Raw genomic sequence first — 19,068 nt, forward strand, 5'->3', positions numbered from 1 at the left:
GAGGTGAAGATGTGGCATTTTCTCTGCCATCAGACAGATCTGGGTATGGGTCCCTGCTCTGTCACTTTCTAGTTGAGCAGCTTCCACGAGTCACTCAGTACATACATGCACATGTGATTTCACTTTTATTTCCTCATGCACCCCAATATAAAATAGGGAGGATGGCTCTTACTATTTCAGGGGCATTTGGGATGCAAGGAGTGATGAACAACAGATTTTAGGAAAACTAAATGGTTATTCCAATTGGGAAGTGGTGGAGTGAAACCCCTGGTCCCAAAACTTATCCTGGGCCTTTCTCCGATCCTCTTTCAACTGCAGATAACTACATGTCTCAGGGATGATCTACTCAGCGCTCTTCCATGTCATTCTCCACACCGAGAAGCGTTATCAGTTTTCCTTCTGCTCCCACAATGTCCTGTGATGCATGATTCTAGGAACTGGGCAAGTCTGGTGGTTCCGTTTGCACAGGCTGTTTGTAAAATGAGTAACCGATCTTTACAAGTCCTGAGTAAGTTTGATTACTTTCATGTTACTTTATTTGAACTCTCAATAGAGAGTCACCGTCTGAAGTAGAAGTTGTAGTAAATTTTGGATAGATTTCAAAATACACAAATATTTGAGTACATGATATGTGAATTATTGAAAAGATAAACCTAAAGCTATTATAATCTTTACTGCTATCACACAAGGCATTTGTAATTCTTAGACTTGGACATGGCTTTGACATTAGAGTAATAACCATAGAGGATCCAGTCAAGATAAATCCACTTTATAACTTTTTGCTAATGTTGTTTTAAAACTTTAGACATTTTAACCAGAGGTGACGAAAAAGAAATGTTAAGCTTTGTGTTCTTGCTGTTTGTTTCATTCACTATGATAGGATGTCCTTTTACAATTTTAAGCTAGTGTTCAAGGTCCAAAGCTTAAAAGGTACAAAGGATATATACAGTGAAATATAAGCCACCAGGTTTCCCTCTCAGAAAGCAGTTACAGAATATAGTTTCTTGTGTAACCTTTGAAAGATACATATAAACATATAGAAATGCATTTTTTAATGGTAGCAAATCATTCACATTCTTTGGCAACTTGCTTTTTCCCATTTAAAAGCATATCATGGAGAGCATTCTGTTATTGGACCTATAGAACTGCCTTACTCTATTTAATGGCTGAATAGTATTCTATTGGGAGACTATACTATGAATAGCTGTTTCTAAACTTTTGCTATTATAACAGTGCTAACCGGCATTTCTTTGTACATATATAAATTTACACAGCCAGGGAAAATTCCAGAATGCAAAATTACTGGGTCAAATTGTATATGCATTTTAAATTTTGAGAGATTTTGCCAAATGACCCTCCAAAGAAGTCTGGGCCACCATGTTGCCCAACTTTAAGTGGCCACCAGCCACACTGTAGTGTAAGTAAAATGCAGCCCTGGAGTTGGGCGAACTGGCAGCCTGGACAGAGGATGTATCAGTTTACACTTCATCAACAACTATGAGAGCATCAGCCCATGCATTTTTCTACAGTGTTCTCAAACTTTGGCCTTTCCCATTCTGAAAAAAAGAACCTTTTAATTTTAATGTTCTCATTATGAATGGGGTTGTGCTGATTTTCTTATATCTCAGTTCATTTGTATATCATATTCTGGAAACTATCAGTTTTTCCCTCTTCCCCTTTTTTCCATTTGTTGTTACTATTTTTCTTTTTTTTTTCTTTTTAAATATGTCTTTATTGATTTCAGAGAAAGGAAGGGAGAGGGGGAGAGAGAGAGACAGAAACATCAGTGATGAGAGAGTCATTGATCAGTTGCCTCCTGCATGCCCCCAACTGGGGATCGAGCCCGCAACCTGGGCATGTGCCCTGACCTGAATAGAACTGCGATCTCCCGGATCCTAGGTCAACGCTCAACCGCTGAGTCACGCCCAGCTGGGCAGTATTTTCTTTTTATTTAGGAGATTTTTTGTTTTTGGGTTTGTTTTTTTTTTGATATATCTTTATTGATTTCAGAGAGAGGAAAGGAGAGGGAGAGAGAGAGAGAAACATCAATGATGAGAGAGTCATTGATCGAGCCCGCAACCCGGGCATGTGCCCTGACCGGGAACCGAACCCCAATCGCCTGGATCCCAGGTCGACGCTCAACCGCTGAGCCACGCCTGGCCGGGTTGTTTAGGAGATTTTAAGCTACTAAGGCAGCTAATCCGTTATCAACAACATGAGCTACAAATGTTTTCTTAATGTTTTCAATAATATTAGTTACAAATTTTTTTTCTTTAGGTTTTTAAAACTGTTTTTACTTTGTGATATTTTTGCCATGCATAATTATTTTTAAACATTTTTATGAAGCCTACTATATTTGACATTTTCCTTTATGGTTTCTGAGTTTGGGTCATACTTCAAAAAGACTACCTCACTCAAACAAAGAAACAAAAAAATTCCCATGCTCCTACCAGAAGTATTCTTGTTTCATTTTTATGTTTAAATCTTTGATCCATATGGAGTTTATCTTGATTAAATTTTATTTTTTTCTGGATCAGTTTCCACTTGTCCCCAGACACTTATTGAATGATCTGTTTCATTCCCTCTAATATGCAGTGCCACCTTTATCATATACAAAAATCTCATGTGCATGTGGATACATTTGTAGAATTTCTGCCATGTTGAGCTGCTTTTCATGCATTTGGGTTATACTATTTTAATGACATTAGCTTGATAATAGATTTCAACATTTGATAGGTTTGTTTTCTGAGAATTGTCTTTTAAAGATACAACAATCTAGATTATAACCTCAGAAATATTAAAATGTTGTTAATAATATAATTTTTAAAATATGTCCATATATACCATGTTCATAAAGTCTGAAGACATGGGTAATATAATTTTTTACAGATTGAAAATATCCTTGATGACATTGTGTGTGTGTGTGTGTGTGTGTGTTCACCTATGTATGTTTTCAGATACAAACCTATTTATAAACCTATATTTCATATAGGTTTCATATAGGTTTATAAATAACCTATAGAATTTTCAGTTTGAAAATCACACAAACAAGTAATCAAGCATAAATATGAACTATCAACATGTTTCTTCAGAATCCTGATTTTGAGTTTTTAATTCCAATGATATTTAATCAGAGAAAAGATTTTTTCTGAGAGTAATAAATGTTGTCCAGAATGCTATCCTTAGAAAATATATTTTATGGGTTATGCCATCAGAAATGGAAAATATTGTCTATTTTATAAAATAGACATTTTATAATATTGTCTATATTAAGGAGCCCAGTAGAAACTGAGGGAGTTTTGTGGGGGGTGGCAGAGGAGTATATATTAATCATGGATGATTTTATAACCCTTCAGAGCAGTGTTGGGCATCTTTACAAGAATCTTCTCTCAACACACTGGTGCAGATGCTTAAATCAGCCATCGTTGCTCAGTTGAGATCCTGGGATGAAACATACCAAAATAACTGCAATGTTAAAGCCCTTCTAGAAATGATGAAAGAAGTGTATAAGGTAAGGTTTCATCTAAAGGAATGTATATACCATCTTACTAAATCAAAATCTCTTAGGTCTCAGCCAATCAGAGTCTTGTTTTGATGTTTTTCTCAACAGAAAGAAAATATTTTATTCAGCCTTAAAAATTCAAAATTTTGCTTGTTTTGCTAACTGGAGAGACTCTGGAGGAATATATATTACATATTAGATATTAGATACACAAACACTACTCATATATGAGAGCGATTTAGCATTTTCATTAGAATATACAGCATAATCTAGAAGTAACTTAAGGTTAGGAGGCTAATAAACTTAAGGATTGTTAGGGGGTAGGGAGGAGCCAAAGCATTTTAAATAAAACAAGAGAATTAACTTGATACCTTGTTCAATTAACAGCCCTAGCCAATTTTGCTCAGCGGTTAGAGCGTCGGCCCACAAAATGAAGGGTCCCAGGTTCAATTCAGGCCAAGGGCATGTACCTTGTTTGCAAGCTTGATCCCCCAGCCCCCAGTCGGGGCACATGCTGGAGTCAACCAATCAATGTCTCTTTCACATCAATGTTTCTCCCCCCTCCCCCTTCCACTCTCTCTCTCCACCTTAAACTCTCTCTCTTCCTTATGAAAGCAATGGAAAATATATATTCTCTAATGAGGATTAAAAAAGTTAGGTAGCCCGGCCGGGCGTGGCTCAGCGGTTAAGCATCGACCTAGGATCCAGGTGATCGGTGTTCAATTCCTTGTCAGGGCACATGCCCGGGTTGCGGGCTAGGCAGCTGATTAATGATTCTCTCATCATTGATGTTTCTATCTCTCTTTCTCCCTCTCCCTTCGTCTCTCTGAAATCAATAAAGACATATTTTTAAAAAAAAATTAGCTAAAATAAGATGCTTTTAAAATACTACATGCAAGAGTTAGTGCTTTTCAAAAGTACCAATGTAGTACTGATATTTCTAAAGTAGTATATTTCTGCCCTGGCCGGTTTGGCTCAGTGGTTAGAGCTTCAGACCGAAGACTGAAGGGTCCTGGGTTCAATTCTGACCAAGAACACGTACCTGAGTTGCAGGCTACATGCAATATTTCTTCCTCTCTCTCTCTCTTTCTCTCTCTCTCTGTCTCTCTCACTCCCTTCTACACTCTCTGAAAAGCAATGGAAAAAATATCCTCAGGTGAGGATTTAAAAAAATAAAGTAGTATATTTCTTTCTTTTCTCTAGCTTTATTGATATATAATTGACATATAACATTGTGTAAGTTTAAGGTGTGCCGTGTGTTGATTTGATACACTTACATATTACAAAATGATTAACATCATAGCTGTAGCTAACACCTCCATCACTTCACATAATTACCATTTCTTTTTCTTTTTTTAATTTATCTTTATTGTTGAAAATATTACAGATATCTCCCCTTTTCTCCCCCATGGATCCCCTTCACCCCAATCTGCCATCCCCCCCAGGGCTTCACCACACTATAGTCTGTGTCCATGGGTTATGCATATATGCTTATAAGTTCTTTGATTAATCTCTCCCCACCCACTCCCCCACCCCCACCTTCCCCTGATATTCATCAGTCTTTTCCATGCTTCTATGTCTCTCAGTCTATTTTGTTCCTCAGTCTATTTTGTTTATTAGATTCCACATATAAGTGAGATCATGTAAAACTGAATCAGGAAGAATCAGAAAACCTGAATAGGCTAATAACAACTGATGAAATTGAAGCAGTAATAAAAAAAACTCCCAGCAAACAAAAGCCCTGGCTTGGATGGTTTCACAGGGGAGCTTTCTAATTCATTAAGTTGTAGGGTTGGATAGTTTACTGAACATTTTTCTTGCTTTTTTGAGGTAGGCCTGTAGTGCTATGAACTTCCCTCTTAGGACTGGTTTCACTGTGTCCCATAGATTTTGGGTTGTTGTGTGTTTATTTTGTTTCCAGGGATTTTTTTATTTCTTTCTTGATCTTATTGGTAACCCATTCATTATTTAATAACATTCTATTTATTTAGCCTCCATGTGTCCGAATGTTTTTGAGTGTTTTTACTGTAGTTGATTTCTAATTTCATGCCCTTGGTATCTGAGATGATTATTATGATTTCAGTCGTCTTGAACTTGTAGAGACTTGTTTTGTGTCCTAACGTGTGGTCTGTCTTTGAGAATGACCCATGTGCACTTGAGAGGAATGTCTATTCTGCAGCTTTGCGATGAAATGTTCTGTAATTATCAATTAAATCCATCTGATCTAGTGTGTCATTTAGAGTCACTGCTTCTGTGTTGACTTCTTGCCTGGAAGAACTATCCAGTGAAGTAAGTGGGGTGTTAAAGTCCACAACTATGACTGTATTGCTGTTTATCTCTCCCTTAAAGTCCTTAAGGTTATCACTGATAGATCCTTATTTATTTCCATTTTAATTCTTTATGTCTATGTTTCTCTCTCTATTTCTTATTACAGCAGTCCCTTTAACATTCCCTACAATGCTAGTTCGGTGGTGTTAAATTCTTTTAGCCTTTTTTTGTCTGGGAAGCTTTATTTCATCACCTAGTTTGAATGATAGCATTGCTGAATACAGTAGTCTTGGTTTCAGATCCTTGTTTTGCATTACCTTGCATGCCTCATGCCATTCCCTTCTGGCCTGTAGGCGTCCTGATGAGAAGTCAGTTGACAACCTTATGGGAGCTCCCTTATAGGTAGCAGCTTCCTTGACTCTTGGTGCCTTTAAGATTCTCTCTTTGTCTTGAATTTTTGGCATTTTAATTATGATGTGTCTGGGCATGGGCCTTTTTGGATTCTTCTTGCTTGGGACTCTCTGTGCCTCCTGAACTTATGTGACTTTTTCCTTCACCAGGTTAGGGAAGTTTTCTGCCATTATTTCATCAAACAGGTTCTCTAACCCTTGCTTACTATTGACCTCCTCTGGCACTCCTATGATGTGAATATTGTTGTGTTTTATGATGTCCTACAGCTCCCTTAGACTGTCCTCCTGTTTTTTGTTTTTTCTTTTTGGATCTCTGAGTGATTTTTTTCTACCCTGTCCTCTAATTCACTGACCTGATCCTCAGCTTCCTCTAATCTGTTGTTTATTCCTTCCAATGTATTCTTTATTTCTGCTATGTCATTCTTCATTTCCTTCATAGTTTCCATATCTTTCTTCATGCTGTTGAGCATCCTTACAATCAGTATTCTGACCTCTATATCTGATAGATTGCTTATCTCCATTTCATTTAGCTCTTTTTCTGGAGACTTCTCTTGTTCTTTCATTTGTGCCTTATTTTATGTCTCCCCATTTTGGCTGCCTGTTAGTGTTTGTTTCTATGTGTTAGGTAGGCCTGCTAGGACTCTCAGTCTTTTGGAAGGTCTCTCGTGCAGGCCAATATCAGGCACTATTTGTGACTGGCCTTGAGTACCCTGTTTGGAGCTGTCAACAACCCATGGCTTGAGGCTCCCTCTGTTAGGGCTGGGTGTGTTTTGACAGGACCAAGATGCACACCAAAGTCTGCTTTTCCAAGGCCCAGGTCCAGAAGCAGATCAGGCCAAGACTCAAAGCACTCTGAGGTCTGTCTCTGGCTGCAGGCTGATTAATCTGATTCTCTTAATGAGCCTCAGGCTGTAAAAACTCCATAGGGTGTGGTGGCTGAGTGTTGTCAGTCTCTTAACAAGCCTTAGGCTATAGAAACTCCACAGGGTGGGGTGGCTTGTTGTTTTAAGTCTCTTAATGAGCCTCAGGCAGTACAAACTCCAGTGGGGTAGGGTGAGAGGTTTCCCAGCAGGGTGGAGCAATTGCTTTTCCCTCAGGCAAAAGCTGCTTGGAAGGTAAATGTCTGCCTCTGCTGTATGGGGGGATGACTCTGCACAGGAATCCAGAGGGGTGCCCTCTGAGCTCTATCTCCAGAGCCCACAACCTTAGATTCTCCTCACACAGCTCCAGTCACTCTGCCCTCCCTCTGCTGGAGCCCACGGTGATTGGCTGCATACAAAACTTTTTGTGTTGGCCCTTTAAGAGGGTGCCTGCATTTCCAGCCATCTCTCCCTGGCAGACAGATACCCAGCTGCTTTTCACAGCTAGATGTTATGTGGGCACCTTTCTGAGTTCTGGTGCTCTTGGCTGGGAAGCCCAGCCTAGGGTTTAGGCCCCAGAGCCCTCAGTGGGAAACCCCCACAGCTGAGATTTCCCTCTGGACCTTCGGCTGCTGCTTGTGGGAGCCCAGCCAGCCCTCTCGCTCCTCCACACTTCCTACAAGTCTCTATGTGGTCTCCACTTTTCTTCCTTGGTTGCAAGGGTGCGTTCTAGCTCATCTTCAGTTTCAGTTGATTATTCAGAATGGGTTTTCTATATTTTAGTTATAATTCCAGTTTGGTCCTGGTAGAGTGTCAGTGTAGCTTCCGCTCAGTTCGCCACCATCTTTAATCTTCCACCATTTCTTTATTGTGGTGGTAACACTTAAGATCTACTCTCTTGCCAGTCAAGCATGGCTGAGCGGTTGAGTATTGACCTAGGATCCAGGAGCTCGTGGTTTGATTCCCGGTCAGGGCACATGCCAAGGTTGTGGGCTCAATTCCCTGGCAGAGGTGTGCAGGAGGCAGCCAATCATTGACTCTCTCTCATCATTGATGTTTCTATCTCTCTCTCTCCCTCTCCCTTATTATCTCTAAAATCAATAAAGATATATTTTTTTAAAAAAAAATCTCTCTTAGCAACTTTCAAGGATATAGTATAGTGTAGTTGACTATAATCAGCATGCTGTACATTAGATCCCCAGAACTTATTCATTTTATACCTGAAAAATTATACACTTTGACCAACATCTCCCCATTTCCCTCACCCCCAAGCCCCTGACAACCATCATTTTACTTTCTATTCAATTTTTTTGGCTTCCATATATAACTGAATTCATACAGTATTTGTCTTTCTCTCTCTGCCTTATCTCACTTACCATAATGTCCTCACAGTCTGTCCATGTTGTTGCAAATGTAAGAATTTTTCTTTCTTTCTCATGGCTCAATATTTATATATATAGATTTATAAATATATATATACATCATTTGTCCCACATATTCTTTATCTGTTCATCCATCCATGGATGCTTAGGTTGTTTCTCTGTCTTGGCTACTGTAAACAAGGCTGCAATAAACATGGTGGTGCATATATCTCTCTGAGATAGTGATTTATTTTCCCTTGGGTATATACCCAGAGGTGAGATTACTGGGCCATGTGGTAATTCTATTTTTTAATTTTTTGAGAAATCTCCGTACTGTTTCCCTAGTGGCTGCACCAATTTACATTCCCACCAACAGTGTACAGGAGTTCCCTTTTCTTCACATCCTCACCAACACTTGTTACCTCATCATTTTGATGATAGCCATTCTAACAGGTGTGAGGTGATATCTCCTTGTAGTTTTGATTTGAATTTCCCTGTTGGCCATCTGAATAGAAATATCTATTCAGTTCCTATGCTCATTTTATAATCAGATTGTTTTTTGCTCATTTTTATGAGTTCTGTATATAATTTGGATATTAATCCCTTGTCAGAGATATGATTTGCAAATATTTTCTCCCCTTCCATAGGTTGCCTTTTCATTTTGTTGACTATTTTGCTCTACTGAGGCTTTTTAGTTTGATGTAGTTCATTAATTTGCCTCTGTTGCTTGTGCTTTTGGCCTCATATGCAAAAAATAATTTCCAAGATCAATGTCAAGGAGTTTTCCCCTATGTTTTTTTCTAAGAGTTTTATGGGTTTAGGTCTTATGTTTAAGTCTTTAATCCATTTTGAGCTAATTCTTCTGAGTGGTGTAAGATAGGGGTCAAGTTTTAGTCTTCTGCCTGTGGTTATCCAGTTGTCCCAGATGCATTTATTGAAGAAACTATCCTTTCCTTATTGAGTATTCTTGGCTCCCTTGTCAAATATGCAGGGATTTATTTCTGGGCTCTTTTCGTTTCTGTTGTTCTATGTGTCTTTTTTTTATGCCAGTACCACACAGTTTTGATGACTGTAGCTTTGTAGAATAGTTGGAGGTGTGATACCTCCAGCTTTGTTCTTCTTTCTCAGGATTGCTTTGACTCTTCAGGGTCTTTTGTGGTTTCAAACAAATTTTAGGATTGTTTTTTTCTACTTATGTGAAAAATGCCATTGGAATTTTGAGAGGAATTGCATTAAATCTATAGATGACTTTATGTAGTATGGACATTTTAACAATATTAGTTTTTATAACCCATGAACACAAGATATCTTTCCATTTCCTTGTGTTTACTTCAACTTCTTGTATCAAAGTCTTACAGTTTTCAGTGTATAGATCTTTCACTTGCTTGATTAAATTGATTCCTAAGTATTTCATTGGTTTTGATGCTGTTGTGAATGACCAATTGGAGTCTTAAGAAGACAAATATGAATCATGTGAAGTCAAATATTTTTTAAAGTAATATATAAAAGGGAAATGTTTGGCATAAAATAATTAAGGATTAAAAAGTGAGAAACTTTATGAGGACTTAAGATGTTTCGTAATGGACTTCTCTCTGTGATGTGTACTTTTCATTTCTGATACTGGTTTACTTGCCTTTTTCTTTTCCTGGATCAGTTTTACCAGGAAGCTGGGGTTTTTGTTGTTGTTTGTTCCTTTTAAGAACCAATATTTAAGATTTTATTTATTTATTATTTTTTCAATTACAGTTATGTTCAGTATTATTCTGTATTAGATTCAGATGTACATGCAAGTGGTTAAAAAATCATGTACTTTACAGAGTGGTGCCCCCCCCACACTGCTTCAAATACCCAAGAATCAACCATTTCATTTGTTGATCCTCTCTCCTGTACATCTGGCTTTTCTCTTCTTAATTTATGTCTTTAGAGTCTTTATTTCCTGCCTTCTACCTTTTGAATTCATTTGATTTGATGGGGCTTTATTTAGATTACTGATTTGCCAGCATGTCTTTCTCTGAGAGGCCTTCTTGAGCCCCTTAAGTCCTCCAATGAGAAACTGTATCCTAGATGCCTGGGTGCTTGTTGTTTTTACCTACTAGACTGCGGATTACTGGTTGGCAGTTTATGCCCATGGGCAGCTTATTAAAACACATCCACACTCACTTGTTTACATATTGTCTATGACAATTTTGTGCTACAGGGTTGAATAGTTGCTCCAGAGACTGTGTGGTCCCAATCTCAAAAATATTTACTACCCAGATTTAAGAAAGGGTTTGCTGACTATTATACTAGACAGTAAGCTATGTATATGATAGGACAATTGTTAGTTTATGTTTTGTTGCACACCTGGCAAATAGTGTGTACTAAATTGATACTCATTAATTAATGGAAAGAGGGCTGAATTTGGATTTTTATGGGGCTTTTATTCTCAAGATCTAGAAACTATTTCCAGTAAACCTGTGCCCTAAAAATTGTTTTACTATCTCCACTGCTAACATCTTATGTCTTTTATAATATTTGTGAAAATTAGAGAAATTATAGACTTTAAAAATCTACATCATTGATAAATGCATTGGGTTTATAGAGCTCTATCCTGATTATATAATAGCCACATACATATAATAGATTAAATCATTTATTGATAGAAAATGATATTCACAGGTCATATTCTCTTTAAGGTAAACAAAGCTAACTGTCAACTACCAGAGACTACTTTCATCATAAATGAACTCTCCCATATGTTGAACTTTCTTGAAGAAACAGAAAGAATCTACAGGAGAGATAACATGGTAAGAGTAACATTTTCACTTCTGACTATTTTCATGCTTTAAAGGGGGACACATTAGTAGCTATGAAGGTATCACACTGACAAATCAATATTTGAAAATATCCTTACTGCAGTGCTGAATTTGCTAAATTAGATCATCATTGAAAACTTAAATATCTTTCACTCACGAAACAAATGCATTTTCTTAGAAATTTGTTTCTAAGTAATTTGGAGTCTTAAAAACAGATTCCAGAAAGTATAGAGGGAAATACTTTAAGGTAATGAGGTAAAGGAATGAAATTTTTATCTTCTTTTTGTTATCAAAACTGTTATCTTTGTTTGTTTCTTAGGTACTTGCAGAAAACTTCAGTCCCGTTATTTTCAGTGAATTTCCATTTACCTTTGATTTGCTATCCAAAATGAAATTATGGCAAGCCAATTCCTTTCTGAAAAAGCGGGTATGTATGCCTTATATTTTTTTATTAAGTAAAATTTCAAACATATACAAAATAGAGATAATGGTGTAATCAACCCCATTACAGTTTTAGCAGTCATCAACATTTTGCCACACTTTCATTTATTACTTTTGTTGTTTTTGTAGTTGTTAGTATTTTTATTTCTTTATCTTTATTGTCGAAAGTATTACAGATGTTCTCTTCCCATCCTCCACTCCCCCATTCCCTCTGAGTTGGTGGTATTTTTGCTGAATTATCTGGAAGCAAATCCCAGGCCCACTTTCTTTTCACTTCTCCATGCTTCAGTGCATTGTTTCTGGTCCTTTCACTCTTATTTATGCTGAGATTCATCAGTGAGCTCAGTTGGTGACCACATGATGTTTCCATTGTAATGTTTCCCAATCTTTTACTTAAGAATTCCATCCATTGTTTTGGTTGAAGTGTACAAAATAGCGATATTTCTAATATTATCGTGTCTTCCAAGTTATGAACTAAATCCTGTAAAGAACTTTTCCTCATCAATCAGGGCTATTTGGCTACCCTGAAAAATCATCCATATAGAAAGGCAGAATAATGCTTAATCTTTTTTCTGTGCATAGAAGTTGTACCAATTTATGTTACTATCAGCAATGTATGAGACGCCTCTTTCACACTATAACCAATGTAGTGTTACCAAGCTTTGTGATCTTTTCCAATTCTGTGGATTAACCATGATATTTCAATTTTATTTTAATTTATGTTTCTCATTATTATATGATGCCTGAGTCCTCACGTTCTTTAGAAAATATCCATTGTTTTCATACTATGAGCAATACTGAAATAACTGACTAAATGCTCTCTTTCTCTCCTCTATCCAGTTTTAGTGACTATACTATGTCCTTAGTTGTTAGTCTTTGGATCTTCATATCTGCTTAAGTGCCTTAGATCTTGAGCCCTGGCCGGGTAGCTCAGTTGCTTAGAGGGTTGTCCCGATATGCCACGCTTGTGGGCTTGATCTCTGGTCAGGGCACATACAAGGAGCAACCAATGAATGCATAAGTACTTGGAACAACAAATCAGTGTTTCTCATTCTCTCTCTCTCTCTCTTTCTCATCAATAAATAACAATTTTTTAAAAAGTCTTGGAGCTTGCCCTGGCCGGTTTGACTTGGTGATTAGAGAGTCAGCCCGTGGACTGAAGGGTCCCGGGTTCAGTTCTGGCCAAGGGCTGGTACCTCAGTCGCAGGCCTGTCCCCGGCCCCAGTTGAGGCCCGTGTGGGAGGCAGCCAATCTTTACATCTCTCTCACATCAGTGTTTCTCTCTTCCTCTCTCTCTCCCTCTCCCTCCCCCTCCCCTCTCCCTTCCACTCTCTCTGAAAAAGCAATGGGAAAAAAGGTATCCTCGGGTGAGGGTTAAAAAAAAAAATCTTGGAGTTTGATTTACAACCCCAGCTGATATTCTTTAATTCATTTATTCCATTTTCCATTTATGCTTTCCCTTCCATCCTTTTTTTTGGTAGTTGTATTATTCCCACAAAACACATGTCTCTCTAATCACCGTCAGCCTTAGTTCTCAGTTATGCTCACCCTGTGCCCAGACATTATGCTACCGAGTTTCCAAGCATTTTTTTTATTGCTGAGGCTTGTTTTTCAGGCCTTCCTCAGGAAAGGTTTGTACCTATTTTTTATGATGTTTATACTTTAAACTCACAGGAATCAGAAACATACCGTTACTTTTACTAATAACTCAAAGGATATGGGCCATCTAAGTGAAACATGTCAAAGTCTGGGATATCACATGTACAAAAGGAGTCATTTCAGTAATAAAACATTTCCTTTTCATTCCCTATTAATTACAGTGCTTTTATGACATTTTCCACTGAGCCATGCCTAACAAATCCATAAATGCCACGTTTGTTTATAATAAGCAACCTGGAAGGGCAAGGTGTGTCCTGCTAAAAGCATTCCATAGTTAAGGACTCTCCTTCCCGTTACCGTTATTAGTGTCTATCATTAGATTGACTTGTTCATCACTTCTGTTTCCCAGCCACCTCTTTTTTTTTTCTTCTTTTTTTTAATTTTCCTAACATTCTTGGTAATGGGAGAAAATAGATTAAATCTTTTCTTTCCAAATCTAACTTCCCCTTAAGTTTCCTTTAAGCAAAGATTTCCCTCTACGTTATTTTCTTCTTTAGAAATTTTCTGTCCACCCTGTCTACTCTGTTAGTGAGGGTTGAGTGGATAGTGGACCTGGGCACGTTACATATCATGAAGGATTGGGAAATGTTTGAGGACAAGAAAATTCGTAGTTGTAGTTGTCATGAGTGAAGTCACAAAGCAAGCTCCAGAATCCTGTCCTCCAGAGGAGAGATGGATGATGGACATAGTAAAAATTGTAAGCTCCAAACTAGATTATTAATTCAAATGCAAAAATGTAGAAATGGGAAACCAATACATGGAGAATGGGAGTAGAGGAATTGGAAAATAAGATATACAGGTTTCAAGTCCAATTCTTGGTTAGGTGAGAGAATCTTGGACCTACAACAGGACACATACAGCTCTCCCTGCTTTAGTCAGTGCAGGATATTTCTGGCCACTCCTGTCACTCAGAGCCACTGGACATGTATCTTAGCAGTCAGTATTGCTGAAGTGTCCCAGAGTTGTAGATTCCTGGGACATAGGAGGAGATGACCCACTACCAGGAGGGACTAGAAATGGTACTTGTTCCATCTCCCTACAAATGTGGAGCTTCTTTACCACAAAGATCTTAGGGAAAAGCCAGAAGAATCTAGTGGAATCACATATAATTTCTCAGTCTATAGTGGTAGCAGAGATCTGGGACAGGGCTTTCCCAAGCCTAGAGCCACATGCACACACTTCTCCGAGATGCTTGTAGAGTGCTAATATGGGCAACCACACCCAGCCTGGAAACCTAGAATAAGATAGCTATCATCCACCTGTCTTACTATTGCGTTGGTGACGTTGGTTTATGAGTCCTAAATACTCCTTTATTGTCCTTGTGACATAGCAGAAGCCCTAGAGGAGGGTTAAAGGTCAAAGCAAGGATAGTAATTCCAACACTACATTTCTGATATCCAAGGGAGTTCAGCAGAAACAGGATCAGGGAACTAAAGTGGTGAGGACATGTTGAGAATTTTTTTCAGAAAATCATTTTTTTTATATATATCTTTATTGATTTCAGAGAGAGGAAAGGAGAGGGAGAGAGAGAGAGAAACATCAGTGATAAGAGAGTCATTGATCGGCTGCCTCCTGCACGCCCCCGACTGGGGATCGAGCCCGCAACCGGGGCATGTGCCCTGACGAGGAATCGAACCCCGATCGCCTGGATCCTAGGTCGACGCTCAACCGCTGAGCCACGCCCGGCCGGGCTCAGAAAATCTTAATGGAAGTACTATGTGGGGTGACAGAACAATGCTAGGTACAAAATGTGGCCACTGGTGGCATATTTTAAGGAACTTCCCATACACATAGGAAAATAAGAGTTATTTGAAGGAGAAGAGTGAATTTTCTCTGCTGAAGCCTTTCCTCTAGTCTGTTTCCTACATCTCCCACTGTCCCTGAGCTCCTAAACTGCCCTAATATTCTTGAGTATTATTGTGCTAACACTGCTTCTTAAGACTGGTGGGAGAAGGTCTCAGCATGGTGCACACCAGTATTGCCTTTAAGGATCGTGTTTACTATATATAATAAGTGATCTGTGATAGCTTTTAATTACTTAGCTGTACATCCATAATGATTAATCCCCGGTACCACAGTTTCACAGATTCTCCCACCTTTTCTCTTCCATAGTGTACATATGATACTCTTTTCCTTGAGTATATATAACAATGATAGGCAGTATTGTGTTTTAGACTAAATAGATTTATTTGAAATATTAAATATTTCCTAGTATTCCCATGAGGATTCCTAAAATATTTCTTTTTCTAGATGTCACTGATGATTCCGCCAGGAGAGAATAAGCTCCCTCCACCACCCATATTTTCACTTCGAGTCAGACGAAGTCACCTAATTAAAGATGCTCTGCGACAGTTAAGCCAGGCTGAAGTCACTGACCTTTGGAAAGAATTAGTGGTACAGTAAAAAGTCTCATTAGACATTTTTACTAATGTGGGAGGGAAACATTTATGTAATGTAGCAAAGGAAGAGCCTGCATTTGCAACTACAGTTATCAGCCTTATGATTTCCAGAATTCCTCACTTATCCTTCAGAGAAAAGCTATGGAATGTTTAACTGAACATTGGGATTATGAGTTAACTAGTAGTCACCTATGGCTGTAACGAACCGTCCCAAAGCTTACTGACTTAAAATAACAATAATTTATTTTATCTGCAGTTCAGTTGAAACTCTGCTGATCGAGGTTGAACTTATCTGGGTGGCTTCGCAGATTTTGTATGCATGTGTTTGCAAGTTTGGGAGTTGGCTAGGGATCAGCTGATCTAGGCTAGGCCTGGCTGGGGCAGTTCGGCTCTGCTTCCCATGTTTTTCATCTTCTTCCTGGGACCAGCAGACGTGTTCTTCTCACAGCAGTGCCAGAGGTACAAGATAACCAGCCCAGTCACACAACAAACATTGCTTTAGTCAAAGCAAGTCACATGGCTGAACCTACATCAAGAGCTTGTAAAATATACTCAACCTCTTTAATGGGAGGAACTGCAAAGTCACATGCAAAAGACATGGGTCAAGGAGGGGTGAAGAACTGGGGCTGTTCATTCAATTCACAAGCAGCAGGTGGAACAGATACCTTTCCTACATTTTGGCTCTACTTTTAGTTATAGACCTTTTACTACCATATTGGTTCCAACTAGCCATCCTTCACTTCATCCTTTGTGGGCACCTGTAGGAATTTTATTGTGTGGTACCTCAGATTATTTGCCCTATTGAGGCTATAAAATAATGACTAACTCTGTAGATTAGAGCTGGAGTCTGTTCAGGAGAGAGTGGATTTTCCTGATATCAGCTATGAGGGGAAGAGTCAGGTTCTCAGAGAAGAAACCCGAACCTGAACGGTGAGACTCACACAGAAGAGAGGTATTTCCCAGAGTGGGACTCCAATGGAACACAAAGAAACTATTTTATAAGCCAGGCTTTCTAGTTGTATGTTTCCCTGTGTACCTACTTTTCCTTTAAGTCTTGATTATGAGGAAATGAATAGAAAATGATTCTACCTACAGGAGATGACGAAGAGGTAAGAAGGTAAACTTCAAGAGAGATCTGATCAAAAGATTGACTCTGAACAAGGCAAGGTTGTCAAGGCCCATTATGAGTGTGTCCTGACCACGATGAAGGCAGACTTGCTAGTGTAAATGAGCAGAAATAAGAAAATCGGAAGTAAGAGTAATTTGTTATTGGGCTATCCAGATAGAATGTGAGGCAGGTCCTTGGAGATGGACAATCTGTGGCCAAGGAATCGGTTGATCAAAGTGGCGATAGGTAAGATCTTCCAGGCAAAAAGAGAACTCTTAGTCAAGCTTAGCGACGCTTATATTAAAAAGATAAAAAGAAATTAGCCAGGAAAGGAAGTAGAGGAGTAGAGAGGAAAACTGGGAGTGTGCTCAGCCACAAAGCCCAAAGGTGGATTTTAGAAAAGAGGGTCTAGTTCATATTGATTTCCCACAAACGGGATGTGGGCAGACTGGTCTGATGGTTCCTACAAAGATGCCATGCTCGGGCTTACTGGGAGGGCTGTTTATCAGAAGTCCCAATGAGAGGAGGGGCAGGAGAAGTCAAATAGTTGTTGACTGCAACCAAAGTTTTAAAGTCTGAATGATGCAATAAAAACAGACAACAAGATAGAAAAATTGGGATTTAATGGCACAGAGGATTGAAGAACATCAAAATTTAGTGACTGCAGGAGGTTTGAATATTTTCCATAACAGTCAAGATTATGTTTTCATCCTGAGAGTGTTCTCTTTCCTCAGATTGAATTTATTAAAGAAATTCGTTCTGTGGGTCGTGGGGTAAAGTCTGAGTTCTTCCACTGTATATTTGAAGAGATGACCAAGACAGAATATGGAATGTTCATATATCCTGAAAAGGGTTCCTACATGTGGTTTCCTGTCAGGGTAAGTCTTTTACTTATTTTCTTACGGTTTTTCAGAACAGAAAATGTCTACCATATGCTGCAACATGAGAACCATGCATAATGTAAAATTCGGCCCTGGCCGGCGTGGCTCAGTTGGTTGAAGCATCCCGTGCACCAGAGGTCATGGGTTTCGTTCCCTAGGGCACATACCGAGGTTGTGGGTGCCATTCCAGGTTGTAGCGCAGTCGGGCGCATATGGAAGGCAACTGATCCCACCAATGTTGTCTCTCTCACATCGATGTCTCTTCTCTCCCCCTTCCACTCTGAAAAGCAATGGAAAAATATCTTTGGGTGAGAATTTAAAAAAATAAAATAAATAAAATAAATAAATAAATAAATAAAGTAAAATTAGGTCATATAGAGCCTTGCTACTCAAAATATGGTCCACAGAGCAGCTCCAGCACCTCCTGGGAGCTGTGTGAAAAGCAGAATCTCAGGCCCATGTATTTTATAAGATCCCCAGGTAGTTCATATGCACATTATGGTATATCTGTAAACAGCTTTAATGAAGTACACTTGAGATGCCATAAACAGCACATAGATTGTCCAGTTTGATAAGTTTTGATGTACATATATAATCAAGATAATGAACTTCTACATCATCTCCCAACGTTTCCTCGTATCCCTTTCTAGCCCTACTCCTCTCCTGCAACTACGGCCCTGCTGCCCCCTACCCCATGCCCAGGCAACAACTGTCACCACAGAGTAGTTTGAATTTCCTAACATTTTATATAAATGGAATCATAAGTAGTCTTTGTGTCTGTCCCCTTTCACTCGGCATAATTATGCTGAGACTCATGCATGTTGTTGCATGTATCCATAGTTCCTTCCCTTTTGTTGCCGAGTAGCATTCCATTGTATGGATGTACTACATGTTGCTTATGTAGTCACCTCTGATGGATATTTGGGTGGTTTCCTAAACTTTGAGAGATAGTAATCTAGAATGCTTCTATTAGGAGAGAAATTATTAATAGACTCCTAGAGATAATTGCTAATTCTAATAAGGCGTTTCATTTCTGCGTTATTTTATTACAAAGATCCTTGACATGTAAACATTTTCTTAAAGTAACAAAAAACTTGTCTTCGTTTCCCTATTAGTAACACAGAGAGAATAATTCTTAAAAGAATCATGTTGAGCCTCAATTTATGGATACCCTTTCCGATACATTTCTTCCCAGTAGAAGTTTCGAACCCAGGAAACAGGGAAGAGGGGAAGAAAGATGAATGGGTGTGGAAAAGTACTGAAAAGCGATTTGTATCTTTCTGAGAAAGAATGAACCTTTAAAAGATAGGAATGGCCAAGGGGTACAAGTGGTAGGATTTTTATGGGTCAATCAACAAGCATTTATTGACTGTTTGTTGTATTA

General features: G+C 38.7%; 1 protein-coding gene across 1 annotated transcript in view; it reads left to right on the forward strand.

Moving 5' to 3' along the window:
- The window catches only part of HERC6 (HECT and RLD domain containing E3 ubiquitin protein ligase family member 6), a 52,713-nt gene that overhangs the window by 25,151 nt on the left and 8,494 nt on the right, over nt 1–19,068 (forward strand). The window contains exons 12-17 of the mRNA XM_081161457.1: nt 319–508; nt 3,357–3,511; nt 11,077–11,187; nt 11,516–11,623; nt 15,547–15,690; nt 17,538–17,681. Of these exons, the coding sequence (XP_081017583.1) occupies nt 319–508; nt 3,357–3,511; nt 11,077–11,187; nt 11,516–11,623; nt 15,547–15,690; nt 17,538–17,681 (852 nt within the window). The remainder of the gene's footprint in view (nt 1–318; nt 509–3,356; nt 3,512–11,076; nt 11,188–11,515; nt 11,624–15,546; nt 15,691–17,537; nt 17,682–19,068) is intronic.

Source organism: Miniopterus schreibersii (genome assembly GCF_964146895.1).
Source record: "Miniopterus schreibersii genome assembly, chromosome: 1".
Classification (NCBI taxonomy): domain Eukaryota; kingdom Metazoa; phylum Chordata; class Mammalia; order Chiroptera; family Miniopteridae; genus Miniopterus; species Miniopterus schreibersii.